This window comes from Urocitellus parryii, chromosome 10 (genome assembly GCF_045843805.1).
Source record: "Urocitellus parryii isolate mUroPar1 chromosome 10, mUroPar1.hap1, whole genome shotgun sequence".
Classification (NCBI taxonomy): domain Eukaryota; kingdom Metazoa; phylum Chordata; class Mammalia; order Rodentia; family Sciuridae; genus Urocitellus; species Urocitellus parryii.
Genome location: NC_135540.1, coordinates 27,528,819 through 27,548,378, shown reverse-complemented (window position 1 = coordinate 27,548,378; position 19,560 = coordinate 27,528,819). Strand labels below are relative to the sequence as shown.

At 40.5% G+C, this 19,560-nt stretch overlaps 1 protein-coding gene across 9 annotated transcripts in view; it reads right to left on the bottom strand.

Annotated features, from left to right (window-relative positions):
- Window positions 1-19,560, bottom strand: part of Tmem131l (transmembrane 131 like) — a 166,018-nt gene that overhangs the window by 21,936 nt on the left and 124,522 nt on the right. For all 9 annotated transcript variants that reach the window (XM_026384757.2, XM_026384760.2, XM_026384761.2 and 6 more), the window contains 5 exons: window positions 17,766-17,952; window positions 17,349-17,534; window positions 16,497-16,646; window positions 15,500-16,128; window positions 7,870-8,018 (listed from right to left, as the gene is read on the bottom strand). In XM_026384757.2, coding sequence (XP_026240542.2) covers window positions 7,870-8,018; window positions 15,500-16,128; window positions 16,497-16,646; window positions 17,349-17,534; window positions 17,766-17,952 — 1,301 coding nt within the window. The remainder of the gene's footprint in view (window positions 1-7,869; window positions 8,019-15,499; window positions 16,129-16,496; window positions 16,647-17,348; window positions 17,535-17,765; window positions 17,953-19,560) is intronic.

The following is a 19,560-nucleotide window of genomic DNA, read 5'->3' as shown; positions in this document are numbered from 1 at the left end:
ACTAAGAAACATCGGATTAAAACTCAGCCGAGGAGTAAGTTGTGCACTTCTGTTGTTGTTTATAGATGAATGTTAGGAGAACAGTCAGATGCCCATAGAAGGCCCCAAACTTGTTTTAAGTTTCTTGGGTAAATAAAAAGTATGCTTATATTTTTGAAATGTGGTTCTAAAAAATTTTTTAAAAAACCCTAATCCAGCCTGTGATGCGTATACAGTAGATAGGAGAAGTTACAGATACATGTGTATACTTTTAAAATTTGTGCTTTTCTTTTTTTTAACTGCCAGGCCCATAGGGAAGGGAATTCCCGAGTCTTCTCCATCCTCTAACACAGACTTCTTCTCTTCCACATGCTGCCCCTTAAAGCACAGGCCCTGACCGCAGGTGAGAGGTGGTGAACCTGTGCAGCGGGACCCAGGGCTTAAAAACACGGCTCCAGCGTATCTGGTCCTTCCAGGAGGAAACTGCCTCCTCCAAGGTCCTCACAGGGCAGAGGAAGACCCCCTAGATGCACAAGTCCTCTTCCTACTGACCCCTGGGACTCACATTCCAAGAAAAGCCAAGACTGGTCCATTTTACCCTCTTTTTCAGAAGGTTGGTCCAGAGAAGGACTCCACAGAGTGCTAGCATACACATGACCACACACAGGAAGAAGAGAAGGCAAAGGTTTCACGACCTATGTTCTCTGCGTGGCCTGTGTCTGGGATAGCAGAATCCTCCATCCGTTCAAGCAACGTGGACACTCTGATAAACAAGTGTCAGAAATCACACGAAGTTCTAACACCACCTGGTCAGACGATGGAATTTTTGCTTCCTTCTTTATATTCTTTTCATATTCTTTCTGGTAGGTACACACTGAAAGTGTTTTAAAATCCTAACAAGCCCAAAACACAGAACCCTGTCCCACAGGATCTAAAGCTAATGGCTGAAGTTTGATGTCCAACAGACATAGGACAGACAGACACGTGACCCGCGCGCAACTCAGACACACGCCATTTGTTCACGTGCCGTTCCTTCATGGACTGGGGGGAGGGTCACCCCTCTCCTACCCACACTGTTCACTCCAAGGCCGACTAAGCCTTGTCAAAACACACGTTCTTGAGCCTTTCTGTTTCTCCAGGGTCAGGCACAAATAAAGGGTCAGTCTTTTAAGTGTGAGTGGGTCTATGGTCACTCATGCTGACAAAAGGGCTGCCTTTCTCACCTCAATCTGGTTGGAACTGTCACCCTGTGCCAACAGGAGGGTAAGTCTATTCTGGATGGCTGAGAGGTAGGACAGAAGCGCCACCGAGTTCACAGCAAGGAGAGGAGAAGAGTGAGGGACAAGCTGGGCTCAGAGGCAACGAGTGGAAGGACCAAGAAGCCAAGCCCACGAGTCACCTACCAGGGGAAAGAAATCGTGGGTGAGGAGAAGAAAGCAGAAAGAGGCTGCGAGCGACGACAGCTGACAACGACCTTTTTCTCTGAGACGTGCGCGCACCCAAAGCACTGGGCACCGAGGAGGGACCCAGTGTGAATCAGGCTGAGGGCGACAGGCCTGCGTCGCGGACAGGGACAGGAAAGCAAAGCAGGGGAAAGCAAGCTGCAGGCTTGCCCAGAAGATGAGGCAGAGGAAGGGTGGTCGGACTCTGTCAGCAAGGTTCCCACGGGGAGGGGGGTGGGGCTGACCACCAGAGGGACGAGCCACAGAGACCCAATTCAGAGCACTCCTGGAGGGCCGCACGGCCCGCTGGCACCCTGCTCCCTGCCTCCTTGCTGTGTTGCTTGGGCAAGTCACTTGGCCTCTCTGCCCAGTCTCCTGAGTTCCCCAAAGGTGGTAAGGATTAAATGACCTGTCACAGTAAGCAAGCGGGCTGTCTTTGCTATCATCATCGTTGCTGAGCCATAAACTACCTAACAGAGGTGACGATTTAAAAGATGTCAAGGTGGAGTAAGAGCCTCTAAATTTTTCTAAAAGCACAAGAAGAAATCAAAGAAGAGAAACCGTGGGGCCAGGGTTGTGGCTCAGTGGTAGAGTGCTTACTGAGAACGCACTGGGCTTGATCCCGGCACCACATAAAAATAAACAAAATAAAGGTACTGTGTCCATCTACACCTAAAAAACAGATATGTAAAAAAAAAAAAAAAGAAGAAGAAGAAGAAGAAGAGGAGAAACCACAGATTGACTGCACAAAGGCATTTTTGAAACCACCGTATATAAGTAGAAGTGAATAAAAATCAGAAGGGAAAACTAATAAAATATTCTGATACACAATGTTTGATGAACAACATTAATTTAATACCTTGACATACAGAGTGTTCTTAGAGAAAATAAAGGAAACCACTAACATTCAATAGAAAAGTGGAAAACACAGAACATCAATTCAAAAAAGAAATAGAAAAGGAAAAAAAATTAGTTCATCCAGAATATTTCACAATAAAACAATATGCTTAGAAAAGGCAAATTATAGACTAGCTTGTGTCTCATCTTTCCATTTTGGTTTTAGAAAACATGAATGCATTTATAATGCATGTTTACATTTGCAAATACTAGGCAATGACAGGAAGCAGGATATTGTAAGAGTGTCAGCCTCTGATTAAACATTAACATCTTAATTTATAGAATTTATTTGAAGTGGTAGGATTTTGGATGCTTTAATTTTTTTATTGGAATTTTACAAAACATGAAATAAAACAAATGCACTGGGTTTGATCCTGGCACCACATAAAAATAAAATAAAGGTACTGTTTCCATCTACACCTTTCCCTGGTGAGATGCAAACTGAAATGACAAACAAACCTAGCTGTTCAGAGACAGAGGTGTAGCTCAGTGGTAGGCGCATATGTATTAGCACATAAGGCCCTGGGCTCAAGGCCCAGCACCAAAAAGCAAACAAACAAGATCCAGAGAAAGCCCAAACCTGGCTCACTTATCATATGACCATAATTTTGCTAAGAGGGGCTGTAGGTGCAAGTCAGTGGTAAAGCTCACACTTAGTGTGCATGAGGCCCATGTTCAATCCCTGGCATCAAAAACAATCTATCTATTTATTTATTTATTTATTCTATATTTTTTGGGCAAACTGGTGCTGCTGAGAGGAAAATGAAGCCAGCGCTCTCATACACCACACGTGAACATAAATTGCTACCAACTTTGCGCAAGGCAATGCAACAGCGCTCCAGGGAAAGAGCTGATATCCTTTAACTATTTCTTGACATCCATAAACAAGGATCTATCAGGAATGAAGGCAAGAATTATGAACAAAATTGTTCATCAGAGTTACTTATGAAAGTCAAAAGCTTGACACAACCTTAACATCCACCTGCAGGAGAATGGTTTAAATAATGGATGGTTTAAATTTTGGCACAAATGATAGATTGTTAATATACCCAATAAAAATAAAACTGTCTAATATTCAACCACTTGAGAAAATAAGAATCATGACATTAAACCTACCCATAATAATAGCTGTTTTCCTCACTATTTTATGATGGTGAAGTAAGAAACTTTTTTGAAATTTGCATAGAAAACAAATAAACTTCTAAAAGTGGTTCATTTTGTATAGATTTTTTCTCCCTTACATTTTTAGGCTTCTATAAGAATCATGGATTCCTTCCTAAAGGGGGGGAAATCTGCTTAAAAGAAAATAAAAAGCCAGAGCTAGGGTTAAAATTTAGTTTATGGCTCTCAAACTTGGGCTTCAACCAATAAATCTGGAAGAATGTTCTCCACATACTATAGACAGATTTGTACAATTTTCTAAGCTGCAAAGTTAGGCCCTAAGAATGTGCAAGAAAAACAATCACTGAGCACTGCACTTGGGAATGTGTTTATTGAGAATGATTTTCTTTAAACGAACAATGAAATGGAAAGTACACTCAGGGGACCTCAAAGTACAATTCTAAGGAACAGGGAGTGAGTCAGACACACACAGAAAAGGACAGCCCCCAACTCGGAACCAGAAAACCCACCTTGGTTAAACTTGGCTGGGGATGGCCACAGGGTCCATCTGAGTCCCCTACGTCCCTCAAGCTGGCATCCTTCCTGCTGAGCCAGCAGCCACTGTTAGGCACCCACGTCTGTAATAACAGGCCCACAGACCAGCAGCGGGAGGGGTCACATAGCCTTAGGGACCGAGTGCAAGGGCTAAGAGAAATGGTTAAAGCAGGTTAAGGCCCCACAGCCTCCAGCAGCTAAAGCCAAAGACACACAGGGAAGAAAGTAACTCAACAAATTAAGAAAACTGCATCACAAAGGACAGAAGTTGGAGGGCTAAGTCTGACTCTGGGATCCAGGAAAGACTCAGGACTGAGGCAAGGGCTTAAGGGAAGGAATAATGCCCACACATGTGGCAGATGGGCACCAGGGGCAGTACTGCCATTCCTCAGGACCATCTCAGACCAAGGGGACCTTGGAGTAATCGGTCACCACCTTTCCTCCAGGCATACAATCTCAGAACCAATTTCTATTTCCCTGCAGGCCAATGGGCAAGCCTGATGCAAATCATCTCTACTCATCAGAGTAGAGATGCAGATCTTCACTTCACTGATTCCCTCTGTCCTGAATCTGATGACTTTACTTCTGCTCTGGAAAGCAAGCCCTACTTGTCTTTCGGCTGAGCTCTTTGTTCCACTGCTGTACCTGTGCCAGCAACCCACCTGCAAATCTGAGGCTGCCCAAAGGTCAGTCAGGCCACCATCTTCTTGCCACACATGCAACAGAGAACTCCAGGCAACATTTGGGTCTCACCTCCACAGGGATAACTCCCCCTGCTCAAGTTTCCAGTCTCCCTTGTCATGGAAGCTCCAGCCCCCCAGCATCTATTACATGACTGGCCCCAAAGCCTGTAACCCCCCCTGATGTAACGACTGTCATCATAACTGTCACTGCTTTGGTACTTACTACTTGGCAGCCTGCCATTCTAAGCACTTCTCATAATAACTCATTTCCTCCTCACAACCCTATGACATAGGAAAAATATTATCCTTGTTTTACAAAAGGAGGGCACTGTGACATTAGCCCAATGTCATTTCATAGAGTGAGTGTGCATGAGCTAGATTCAAACCCAGGAATCCTGGCTGCGAAGTCCATGCTCCTACGATGCAACACTGCTCTGAAAGATGTGAAAAGAAGCTTATTACATAAATCCCAATTTCTCATCTTCTAGCCACCGAGGTGTTAAACCTTGCGTTGCCATGGCAGATGGCTGTGTAAAAAAAAGTGATTCCTCTCCTTTATGCTACCAAGTGCTAAGAACTCCTGATGGTTTTTTCTCTAAAAGTCTCTCTTCTACTCTTCCTATCCTTTACCCTGGTCCCTATCTAAATATAGGTCTTGGTGACAGCATGTCTCCTAGCAGAGTGACAGCATCCATGCTAGAAGAAACCTGATATCCATTTCTTCCCTCTCCACTCCAGATTCCCAAACACCCAGACTGATCTTTCAAAAATGCATTATTCGCACATTCAGTCAAGCACTTACTTAACTACTACATCAGTTCTATGTAAGAAGCAATCTGTCAAGTCTTTGTGAAACTGATTAAAAAGATATCCAACTGATACCTGTCAGGAAGATCAGAGCCTACAGGCTATTTGCCACTGGTCAGCCACTGTCCCTCTACCCCACAATTCAGCTCTCCATGATTTGCATCGAAGGTCCAAAACTGGCAACTCTTAGGCCAAATCCTCTAAAACACTTTTGGTTTGCACAAATGTGCTTTTAAAAATTATGACTGAGGGCTGGGTTGTGGCTCAGTGGTAAAGCATTTGCGTATGTGAGGCACTGGGTTAGATTCTCAGCACCACATTAAATAATAAATATATATTGTGTCCATCTAAAACTTAAAAAAAAATTTAAATTCTGATTGTAAAATTCTGTAGCATGCAACCATTCTCTAGTTCTCGATAGACACCACCCACCTCCTTATGTTTCCCGTGGAGACTGAAGGAATAAAATCTCAACTCTCAATTAGCATTCAAAGGCCTTCACAATCTGGAGGACTCTGACCTTCCAGGCTATTACTCTGAGTAGGGGTGGCTGCACAGGCAGATGACTCACTAGCTACCTGTTCCCCAATGTCCAGCTGTTCCTCCCCTTTGGGACTCAGTGGTTTCCCTGCCCACCTTTCCTCCTCCTCCTTTCCATACAAGTTTCCTTCTCCTCCAGGGGCTTCCCAGGGCCACTGCAGCCTGACCTGGCTTTTGAATCTCTGACACGCCTTCTATTATATGCTCATCTTGGTGCCTGATTACAGAGAAAACTCTCACCTTTCTCAACATGCTGCAAACTCCTACTGCAGAATGTCTGCAACTTATTTTACAGCACTTATATTTTTATTTAAATGAAAGATTCATGCTTATTAGTTTAAGTGGAACAGAGGATGATGAAGAAGGGGTAAAGAAGTCACCCGAACTCCCACCACTCAGAAATAACTAAGGTTACCCACTGACATTACGTTAACCTTGAGTATTTTTCTAGAAACATATGTACAAATGGTGGAGAAATTATGGGAATAATTTATAACATGGGACCTGTGTTACTTTTTAAATAAAAACTTAAGGCTCAGTTTTATATTAATTTAAAGTAAGAGAAAGAAACTTAAATTGTCAACAGGAACTGACAACTTTCAAATAATTGTCCCTTCTCCATGTGATATAGTAATTCCTTAAGGATCTAAGATTACCAAGACTATAAAAACACTTTAAGTTATTCTTTTAAGCTTTTAAACTTTAAGTTTCATTTTACATAGTAATAGCTCTCTACCAAAAAAGATTAAAATTAAAACTTTTTTTCATCTACCTCTCAATCCCACCTCCTGTATTTTGGAGAAATTACTATTTTTCTTTTCTTTTCTTTTCTTTTTTTTTTTTTTTTGGCTGAAGTTTTAATAATATGCAATCTGCTCTGCAGTTGTAACGACCATTGTGTAGTCTTAGTTCTGGAAATAAAATGGACTAGAAACCTCACAAAAGACTTTTATTTTGGGTCTATACTTTTACTTCTATCTCAATTGGCTAAATTTTATTAACTTGCCTTTTTAAGTAAGACTCTTTAGGGCTGGGGATATAGCTCAGCTGGTAGAGTGCTTGCCTTGCAAGCACAAGGCCCTGGGTTCAGTCCCCAGTACTCCACACACACACACATAAAAATTCTTAAATTCATTTGTGTTTAAGGATGTCTACCTATCACCTCGGAGTCAGAGTGTCAACTTGGCTAGACACAATATTCTTTGTTCCAATTTTCACTGTTGTTTTTTAGCATGAGATGTTCCTATGGAGAAGTTTGAGGCAGCCAAGCAAGCTTAAGTTTGTGTTTCCTGATTTTCCTGTCTTCACATCTCTTTACGCTTCAAATTCAGTTAATTTAAGTAGAATGTATGCATATCCATTTTTATATGTCAACCTTTCCTTGTGTACACAGTAGGCTCTTTTGATCTACAAACTTAGCTTCTGCCTCACTGCAGGAGAATTTTCTTCTATTATATCACAAATACTTTTCTAACCTTTTGGAGAGAATATGATGATAGTCATAGGGACAAAGAAAGAAGGTGACTCAACAAGAGCATGCCCTAAAATAATGGATATTGGTACCAAATGGACAGAAGAGATCCTGATCTGGTTCTACTCTACTGCTGCTACCAAGGAGTTAATCCATTTTCTTAGGAATAGGTACCACAGGGAGACAAAGCTATATGGCTTCACTAAAAATTATTTTAGTAATCCCTACATATTGTTTAGAAGATAAAAGTTTCCGAAAACCCACACCAAATTCCCAATATTGATTCCAATATACTGAAAAGAAATACATTTCTTATACAAATATTTGCATCCTATACCCTAAACATATTATATTTCTTTTAGTAAGAAAAAAAATTTTAAAAAGGAATACAGACCTCCACTGAAGGCATGTCCTGTTTCTCAGAACATACGTCTTCTTTAGAAGCTTTGTGAATCTTCTTTTCTGAAGGTGACTTTGTGTCGACCTTTTTCAAAGTTTCACAACTGTCTACTTCATTCTTGACAGGCACTTGCTGGTCATTCCCTTGAATAAATAAAAACAATTCAATTTCTTGCTAAATTTTTCCATTCATATTCCTTTTTCCTATATCAAGCCATCTCATTTGGTTTAATGACTTTTAGGCTTAAAGATTATTTTTGACATCCATGATGCTCCAGAAACTAATTTTGTTTATAAGTAAAAATGCATTTAAATTAAGAGTTCTACAATCATTAAAAGAAGTCTAGGAAAAAGGCATATGGAGGGGGGGAAATCAATATTCACAGAAGCATCATTATATAATAGACAAAAGATAGAAACGACCCAAATATTCACTGATGGATGAGTGGGGTGGGGGGGTGCCGCATACACATAAGGAAATACTATTCAGCCTGATTCATCACCTACAGTGAGTACACTTAGCATACTGAACTGAACAGCTGGAATTGTTAGGATGATTTAAAAAAAAAAAAAAAGATCAAAATTCTAATATAATACTACAACATGGAGGAACCTTGAAGACATTATGCTAAGTGAAATATGCCAGTCACAAAAGGACTAATGCTTCCTGATTCCACTTGTAAAAGGGTCCAGCATCATCCATCCACCATAAAGCGATAGAAAGTAGAATGCTGGTTCCCAGCATTGGGAAGGGAGTAATGGGTGTTACCTAGCACGCACAGTAATGGGTGTTACTTAGCAAGTACTGTTTGGGATGATGAAAAAGTACTGAAAATGGACAGTTCACATGCACAGCAACGTGAGTATACTTAATGTCACCGAATTTTATAATTAAAAACAGTTAAAGTGCTGGGCATGGTGGTGCACGCCTATAATCCCAGCGGCTCAGGAGGCTGAGGCAGGGAAATCACGACTTCAAAGCCAGCCTCAGAAAAAGTGGGGCACTAAGCAACTCAATAAGACCTTGTCTCTAAATAAAACATAAAATAGGGCTGTCGATGTGGCTTAGTGCCCATGTGCCCTTGAGTTCAATCCCTAGCACCCTCCCCCCCCAAAAAAAATAGTTAAAGTGGGAAATTTTATGATCTATACATATATCTCAATCACATTTTTGGGGTGACACAAGAAAAGACCTGGGTTCTCCACCACTAATTAGAACATAATGAGACTAAATGTCATGTGAGTAGTCAGGAGTTGCAGTTTCTTTGTTTGTAACAGGAACACAGCATCCCCTTTCCTGTCTGTGTACATGTGTACAGATAGAAGCATAAAGCATCACCACCAAAGGACACATGTCATTTCACGGAAGGCCCTCTCCCTGGGCAAGTGAATAGCACCCACAGGGCAAGCAAGGAACCAACAGTAGGTGAATGATCCAGAAGTGGGATGTGCTGGTGAGAATCTTACCTGAAAGCATGCCTTTTCCATTTGCAGCGGGTGTGCTGGGGATGGAACCCAAAGCCTCATACATGCTAGTATGTCACTGAGCTACACCTCCAGCCATGTTTCTTTTAGGTGACTTAATAGGTAAACTACTTTTATCCCTCAATTCACAATGAAGGCACAACTCCACAGCAACTGGCTTCAGTTTTATAATTTAAAACAAAGTATTTCATTGCCTCTATCCTCCCCCACCCCGCCCTTAATGATATCTCAAAAATCTGAGAAAGTTCAGATGGCCACAGCAGGCCCTGGCAGAATGGATGCCTGACCAGACAGTGGAACCTGAGGGGTGGGGGCGGGGGGCAAATCTCTCAACTCACAAGATGAAAGGAGCAGTTGAGTCCCCTCAGATTCTGACACTACAAATGAAACTCAAAGATACACAGATTTTTTTAAAAAAATAACACAAAGTAAGCATACTTTTTCTGTTAACTCCAAGTGATATAAATATCAAGTAACTATAAAAACAATGGCCAAGCAAATGGCACATACTGTGAAAAGGGACACAGGTTTTTATAATTTAAGCACAAAAAGTTAATTTGGCGTTACAGTCTTTAAATGTTGCAAGGAATACATGCGTATACAAAACGAGTCTTGTGGCTAAACTCCTTACATAAAATATAACAGAATGTTCACCCCTTTGGCTATGAAGAGACCCTGACAGAGTCCAAAGGCAAATCTGATCACTGTCAATAGCTGGCAGTAAATTTTAACAGCAGGATTCAAAAAGATTCTGAATCAAAGGCAATTAAGGAACTCTATAAGGAATTTCTGTCCCTACAGGATGGACAGTCAACCATATGCCAAGGGGTTGAGATCTATCTTCTTTACAGGACACAGGGGACACAGCTTTTGGGTCCCCTTGTAAGCTGTACATTTTGAAGTAAGCATGCGACTGCAGCCCTGCAGAAACATTACCACTCCCCCGTCTCACAGGTGGCAAAAGTAAAAGTCATTCTTGTGCCAAATGTTGTCTAAAATGTAATTCCTTCTACAACATAAACTGGCTGTTAGACCTCCACAAAGGAAAATATCCACCGCTGTGAACCAGTCACAGGGACAGCCAAAAGCCAGGGAACTCTGGATCCTGGGAGCCAAGAGTCTGAGACAGAACACAGATATTCTCCTCTGAAGAATGAACCACTGCTTTCCTAGCCTCTGATTTCATGAGTAAATAGTTTTCCTTAAGTTTTCTTCATGTCAAGAATATAGCACCTTAAGTATTAATCACCAAAGTTTCTTAAGAAGGACCCAAATTTAACAGCCAAAACTAAACCACCCCCAAAGAAAGTGGTAAAGCCGAGATTTTTAGAAAATTAACAATGCTTTCTGTGGGGCTAAGAATCAGGATGAACAGTAAGATGAATGCTAATCGCAAATTCTTTGGCGATTGAAAAAGTCTACCAAAATAATATTCAAGAATATGAAACTACTGAGTATATACTTTTAAAAAGGAGCCAATCCAAGTCTTCCTATTAAGCTTGCAATATTCCCATTACCTCACAGCAAGTATTTTTGCTACAGTTAAAAATCAAAGACAAATGAGAGAAACAACAATAATAAAGGGAGCAGGAACAAACTTTGGAAGGTGACAGATATTTATGGACTTCATGGTGGTGGCGATTTCAAGGACGAATGTTTATTTCCAAGCCCATCAAAATGTACACATAAGGGCTGGGAAAGCAGCTAAGTGGTACAGCCCCCCGCCGACGATATATACATTAAATATGCAGAACTTTTTATACGTCAATCATTTTTTTAAAAAGTGATTGAAACAAAAGCAAATGGAAAAACAAGAAATGTGAATTAGCCAGCACCTTGCTTCAAGTTTTGCTATCTAAAATCTAATCATCTTATATATTCTGAATAATGGATCTAATCATTCAGAATGATTAGATGATTCCAATGATTCAGAATGATTCTAATCTAATCATATATTCTCCAATAATGGATCTCCAATAACTTGAATAGATCTTCAAGTTATTAGTATCTGTAAATAAGAAAGAACATCTTTTGTGATTTCTGCAAATACAGTTATTTCAGAAATTTTGGGGGTGTCCATTTCAGTAAGAACTTTCAGATACTGTTAATTCCAAGGCATTAGTAACTAGAAAAGTCTACTGTCCTTTACAGAATTATAAGAAAAAAAGCAATGTGGTAATCTGCTAACTATTTCTCTTTGGTAATGCTGAGACCAAGAAGTAGCCTAACTTTAGCCATAATTCTAAATCTATAGTATTTGAATCATATAATTAAAAATCATAGCTATAAATATTTGAAAAGATATATTATTTCAAAAGATCATTTACATTACATATAGAGCCTCACCCTGTGAGATGATCAAGAGATTCTGGAACATGTAACAAACCTTTGAAGATTTTAGCTGTTTATCATGCTTGACAGGTTGATGCCAAAAAGAAAAAGAAAAAAAAAAAGTATGGGAAAACAGAGCCCAGGAGAATCTGTCCACAGCCTTCACTTCTATGAGGCATTTATATTTACCATGTACTACAGGCTCCTCAGGGGAAGGCAGGGGGAAGGCATAGGCACCCCACGAGACAGGTCTTCTGCTATCCAGAAAACATTGTTTCTCAAAAAAGAAAAATAAAGTCAGAACCATTAATATAGAAGCTGGAACATTTTCTTCTTTGAGGGGGGAGGGAGCCACAAAATGGGTGGTACAATTCTCCCAGGGCCCCCAGGAGTTCTGATGGGTTAAGAAAATCACTGAAGACACTCTTAAGACAAAGGATTTGCTCCACCTCTTTCCCAAAAGCAATCTTAACCACTAAAATTTCTTCTGCAGAACAGCCTTACAACCTGGAAGAAGTGGATAAAAATGTAGGAGGCACATCAACCAGTTTCAACAGAGTGAGTGGAAGTTTACAATTCTGTTGAACAACACAGTAAAACAGATAGAAATCGGAACTTAGGATCCTCAATCATTAGGTCAGGTAAGTTCCAAAAACCAAAACTCTTTTCCTCAGATTCTAGAAAGGATCTCGAGTTGGAAATGACAGGCTTTCCACAAAGTAAAATACTTCCCAAAGTAAAAAAAAGAACTAACGCCCAAGGCTGGAATTGAAACGCGGAAGGTTCTCGTATATACAGTTCTCTCATTCCTGAGCAACCTGCACACACTATGGTTTCCACAGCCACTAGATGACCCTTTACCATCTGCTGAGTTACACTGCTCTCCTTCCAATTTTGACAAAGGAACCACAAGCCCTTAATATTACTAAGAAACTACAAATTCTACCTTCCAACTGCTAATTATCTTCACCTAGATTTCTCAGTCCATATTCATTTTTAACTCGTCACAGTTTTTACACTATAAATTGATGGCAGGCTATCTGTACATTTTTTTTTAGCATTTTGATATTTTCCTAAAATAGTGTTGCAAACATAAAACAACAAAATATAGTTGTTCTGAAGTATCCATGAGGGATTGGTTCCAGAACCCTCTCAGGTAACAAACTCCAAGGATCTCAAGTCCTTCATATAAAATACCACATAATTTATGCGTATCCTCCCACATAACTTAAATCACCTTTGGATTATCTACAATAACATCATACAATGTAAATGCTACATAGATGTTATATGCATTGTTTAGGGAACAATGACAAGAAAAAAAAGTGTATGAATTCAGTACAGATGCAATATTTTTGACTTTTGAGTATTTTCAGTCCCTGGCAGGTTGACTGTGCATGTGGTTAAATCCTTTAATGTAGAACCCACAGATGCAGAAGGCAGACTTCACTGTCCATGTCCATGAATAAAATTTCCCTATGAGGATTCTCCTGCTGACCCATTAATTCTATAGAAAAATACAGGCCTGTGAATTAGCACCTTCGGATCTTTATTTATTTATTATTATTTTTTTACTTTATATGTGGTGCTGAGAATCGAACCCAGTGTCTCACACATGCTAGGCAAGCACTCTGCCACTGCACTATGACCCCAGCCCATGAACTAGCACCTCTGAATTTGGTGGTCTGAACACAGCGGAAAGCCAAAAAATTCATCATCAACACTTACATGGTCTGATCTACCATCATCATGATACCACTCAACATGCTGCGGATTGAACCAAAAAACAGATTAAAAGATTCTTGAAGTGGGAGAAATTTTTCATTTCAAACATTATAAACATACTAGTAATCCACACAGGAAGGATTCTGGGCAGGTTTACTACCCACAACGATATAGGCAAATCCTACGTCTGTGGATTTTTGAATCAAATTTACTCACACCTACTGAAATGTTGTTGTGCATGGTAAATGTGGCTCAACTATTGGCATTAAATACAGAGTACCAGGCAGAAGGACCTTAAAGCACAGAGCAAATTCTCTGACCCACTCTGGCACTATATTTCATCTATTTCAAAGAACTGATGTAGCAGAAGGTCCCTCCTGGCCATCTACTAAGCAGGCATCAGCCTCCTGGAGGGTGATTCCCTCAGACAACTATTATTTCAAGTGCGCACAGTCAGCCCACGCCAAAGACTGTACTCAGGCCCACATGACTCAGAGAACAAGGAAGAGGCCCAGGAGGACTCACTCCACTACCTCACCTTTTCCCAAAGGTTTTGTGGTCTGTGCCCTGAGAGTGCGTGGGTCAGAAACAGTACAACAGGCACCCGCCCACCCACCATCAAGTACCTGCAGACAGTCATCTGGTTTGATTTTAAAGATGCGGTTAACTGCGTTATCTGGGGGCAAATTCACACAGCAGGTGGACACAGTGTGGACCCTTGCAGACACGCGCCTCCTCACATGTCCACCCTGCTGCCAGGGGAGACAGGACCAGCTGGTCGGAACCAGGTGCTGGGAATGCCCGTTCGGCGGCCCAAAGAACATCCCGCCCACAGGACTCCAACTTTCTTTTACATTAGTAGTGTCCTTTTACGAAACATTCAAAACTCAATTTGAGCTTTCTTTAACTAAATACATAAAGCTTGCGAGAATTAGTCCATCCATGACCTTTCTGTACCTTCTACATCACTGAATAGTAAAAAATATGAAGGTATCACTATGGTGTGAACATGAAGTGTCCTCCAAAGGCCCATGTGTTAAAGGCTTGGTCCTGGGTTTAGCACTACTGGGAGGTGGGGGAACCTTTAGGAAGTGAGGCTCAGATGGGAGGGCCTCTGGCCATCGGGAACATGCCCTCAAAGGCGATTACGGGACCCCAGTATCTTCCTCGCTTCTTGGCTCATGATATGAGCAACTGCTCTGATGAGCACTCCCCATCACTGGCACCTCCACTAGAGACCCTCACCAGAGACCCAAAGCAACGGCGACATCTGATCTTGAACTAGAACCTCCAAAACCATGAGCTAAATAAATCTTCACTAAGTTAATTGCCTTAGGTATTTCACTGCAATCACATGAAGCTGGCTAACACGATTATTTGTATTTAGATGTTTCAAATTAAGACCAAAGGCAACGGAGTTTTTTCCAACAGGTACAAGAATGTGTACATTAAAATGGTCAGATGGAGGAAGAGAGGGGGAAGAGAAAGAGAAGAAGGGAAGAGAGGGGAGAGGACACAGGACCTTCTGCCACGGGACCAAGGGATCAGCTCAGATGTGATGCCAACATTAACGTAGTTGAGCTTAGTTGTACTTCCACTAACTGTATCTGCTACATGAGAACACTTGTCTTCTTTTAACAGATGGGTGCTCTCCGAGAAGAACCAAGGACTAGGGACCATGACATAGTATCCATCAATCAATAAATGTTAGTTAGCTGGTTGGTTGGTGAGGTTCTGTTCAGTCGGAAACACTGCAGGGACTAATTAATGTTTGCAAACAGACTGAGAAGCTAAAAACAAACAATTAGAAAAAGGCGTCCATATCCTCCCAACAGTAAAATTCGACATTCACACCCCTCTGAACTTCTGTACTACAATTAAACCTCCTAGCCACAACATTCTAAAACCTGGGTGCCTTGTCTTAAAACTCTGCATTTCACAAGTCACATTTCAACATTTACACGACGTAGGAACTAGAACACTCGGCATCCACCATTAAAACTAAAGGTCACAGGTGAGAACGGATCCCATCCCGAATGACAAGGGGGCAAAACGGAGAGAAGAAATGAGGAAGAAAAGATTACCATTATGCTTCTTGGACATTTCTGGCAAGTCTGACTGGTGGAACTGAGGTGAGTTTCTTGGCAAAGGATTCTCAGGTAGTTTCTTAGCGGTCTTCAGGGGACAGAGCTCTCGTTCCTTGAGCTCGACTATGTTCTCTGAAGTTTTAATGTCAGTTTCCTTAGGAAACATACATGTCTGTATTCCCTCCTTCAGACTACATTCTGAAGAAGTATTATTGACAACAATTGTGTTTTTCAGTGTGTTTTCCTCTTTATTCAATAAGTTTTTGGGGAGGGTTAAATTCTTCTGCAGGTTGACACTCATGCCATTTGCATAGTTGAGGCTGACCCAGTTCTCACCCATGACATCGGTGCAAATGTCCTCTTTAGCAGCAGACAGGGAGCCACCCAGGGACAAAGTCTGTTTCTCCTCAGTAGCAGTGCTGGCACTGCTGGCCAGGGACGCGCTGGTTTTGTGTTTACTGTAGTACACTGAGCACTTATGCTTCTTCTGAGAGTGACCGTAGGTGGCCGGGCTCCTCTTGGCAGCATTCTGGACCCTGTTGGGCGGGGTGCTCACTGGAAGGCAGCTTTTCCCTCTGCCTTTATCAGAAGGGCCGTACGTGTCGAGAAAGTTTTTGCAATTGCTTCTGAATTTAAGATGAAAGACATTTAACATAAAGGCAAACCAGATAAAACCATACTTCTCTGTTTCTGCACCACGAGACAGAGGAGGCAACCATGCAGGTACGCATGTGTTAAGGAGCTCTACCTCCCCTTTGCCTTGGGCCTGTGGGGTTTCTGCCCCATGACACCCATGAACTAGGCCCTTACGTGAAAATTACCTAAGAAAGGAAATGGTGCAGCTGTTCATACGATGACCCAAAGAAAGCAAATTTGGAATTGAATTCACATTACCTTCAAATAAAATCAGAAGTGAGCAGTAAGAAAGGTGGGATCAGCCCTCCCCAACACACACACACACACACACAAAAAAAAAAAAAACAAGGGTTCTTACTTGTGAGAATGGGAGCTGATTACATCCACTGGCCCGTTGTTCTGCTGTGAGGAGGAGCTGGCATTTTGCCTCTGTCTTGTTTTCATGAATTCCATAAGAATGTACTGTGCTTGCTGGAAGGCTATTAAAATCACACCTAACAGAGACAAACTGAGAAAGCAACATGACATTCATTACTGTGTGGTTCTGAATTTCATTTAAAAGACGAGTTTAGTTTTAAGCTGGATGTGGTGCTAAGTGCTGGTAGTCCCAGCTACATGCAAGGCTCAGGCAGGACAATCACTTGAAAGTACCCAGGAGTTTGAGGCCAGCGTGGGCAATATAGCGAGATCCCATGTTTAAAAGGAAGGTGGGGAGTGAAAGACTAGTTTTATTATAGAAGGATTATGAATAATCGATGGGACAAAATGGTATTCAAATATCAAGAAACATCACAATTTCTGATGTTTCTTAACAGTAAAAATGTGTAAATTTATATAAGGCTGACATTACAGTTCAATTTTAAGCATTATTCTAGGATAAAATCACTTCAAAAGGGTCATTTGGGTCTTATAATCTCAAATTGTCACTGTGCTGAGCTAATAAGCATTCAGATATTCCACAATGACTGCCAATGAACATATATGGAGCATAACTATTACGCTGTAAGACCTATGAATCTCTTAGTTTATTATCTGAAAGCTTACTGGTTATGACCCTGTCTACCTCATGCACATCAGAGTTCTTGAAGCAAGAAAAATATCACTCAATTCCTATGCTTTGACTGCACTTGGGCAACCTGTATTTTCATGCAGCTGCCCTACAACTTCACTGCTCAGTGAGGGAAGAACAGCGGAGAAGGTGGTGGTCTACCTGACAAAGAAGACCGTGAGCCTCCAAAATGACTCTTCCCAGCTGGGTCCTGGAACCACATCTGCACACAAGGGCAAGAGGTGATGGGGCAGGGTCACATTGAGAGTAAAGTGGAATTCCAAGTCTGCTGCAGTTACAAGTGTCAGCTCACGAATGACCCAGGAAGAGGTAAAGTCCGGCGTAAACCTGATAACAAGTAATTCTCCTTTATGAACTTGTAATGGTTTTAATTTTAATCATAAAGTAAAAAAATAAAAATAAAAAATAAAAAATCTCAGAAAATTTCTTACTTTTATAAAACAAATACTTACCCTAAATCCAACTTAAGAAGTCATAATAATGGAAAAAGTTCACCCCACCCTGTCTCCAGTGTTAAATCCCCACAAAACTGAGATGAAGTTAAAACCCAGCACTTACACAATGCTGATATCACGGGATGTGTTTGGGTTCAGGGAAAACTGATGACAGTCTAGCACTTCGAAGCCATAACCTTGACAATTATATCCATTGATTTTCAGTGAAGACACAGTTATAGGAAGAGGCCCGATATTCTCGACTTTAAAGTTCTTTGTAATAGATAAAATCTGCTTGCTGTCTTTAAGTTCTGATGAAGACAAAAGTTTTATTTCATGTATATGAACAGTGAAATTTACTTAAAATAATTTACTGAATTATTAAATTAAAATGAATTATTAATTAAAATGTGAGAAAAGTCCAACATAAGCTCCAAGTACAATTTTTTATTTTTAGAATCAGAATTTCTGATCCTGTTATATCTAGGTTCTGTTAATGTAACCAGGATACAATGGAAAATGTTTTTTAAGTTGAACATTTAGCCTAGGTGCCTACATAATTATTAAAGATTAAGGTTAAAGGTTTATTTTTCTCAGAGTCAAACAGTGTGTATTTACCTCTAGCCATCATGTACCTTGTGTGCCCTGTGATTTTCATTCAGACTGAACCAATAGTAAGAGCACATAACATGTGTTTTGTGTAAATTCATCCATTACTAGAAACAGTGCAAACACAATATTAACATGTAATTAAGCCTTTACAAATAAATGAGAGCATATTTTATATATGGAGTTTGAAGAAGTCACAAATTTTAAATAGGACTATAAATTATCAAGTCTCTTCCACGTAAGGACTAATATTTAACTGGATCCATCACTTTTCTATCACTCCTTAATTTAATCACTCGGAGTCAACTCTAAATTACTGAGCAAATGAAAAAATGAACACTTTCAAGGAGAATTTTGAAAACGAAATTGCTAGCAAACCTTTCTGAAGTCAGTGCTCACTTGTAAAACATAGTTTTCTTAAAGAAAACGATTCTAATTGAGCAGTGATAGTGCCACAAATTATCCAATAGTTTCATCAACCAGATTTCTCTGTAGAAAAGACTGCTACAACTAAAATGCTTTTAGTATTTTCAAACTTTAAAAAAGTTAATAGGAAAACAATTTACCAGAAACACTTTACATCTACTATTTGTTTGATATCTGTTTTAGTTATTCAGGAAGTCCTCAAAATAAACATAAATGGCTTTAAGGCATTTAACTTAAATGAGTAATTTAGAAATTTCTAGGGCAAAATGTCAATATATTTCTTTTCTGGGGGATGCTGAAGATTTAAATATAGGACCTCACTCGTACTAAGCTCGTGTCCTGCCCCTGAGCTATATGCCTAGCCCCTAATATATTCCTAAATAAGTATAGTCTAATATAATAGCCATTAAACACATGTAGCTAGTCAAACAATTTAAATAAATTTTAAACTACCAGGCATGGTGGCACATGCCTATAATCTCAGCAATTCAGGAGACTGAGGCAGGAGGACTGCCAAGTTCAGGGCCAGCCTCAGGAACTTAGCAAGACTCTGTCTCAAAATAAAAAACTAAAAGGACGGAGAATATAGATCAGTGGCAAAGTGCCCTGGGTTCAATCCCCAGTACCAAAAATATAATAATAAATTTAAAACTAACTTTGTCAGTCACAGGAGTCATATTTTACTTTTATGTGTTTATTCTCTTTTTGAAAGGAATAGTATTTGTTCAAGCGTAAAGAACAGGAACAGAACTCTTACAGGGGCAAGAGGAGCCCCCCAACAGGGATTGCCCCACGAGCTATATTTTAGGGGCTCATTAACCACATGTGGTCAGTGGCTACTGTGTTGAATGACACATATGATTGTGATATCCATTTGTTACTAT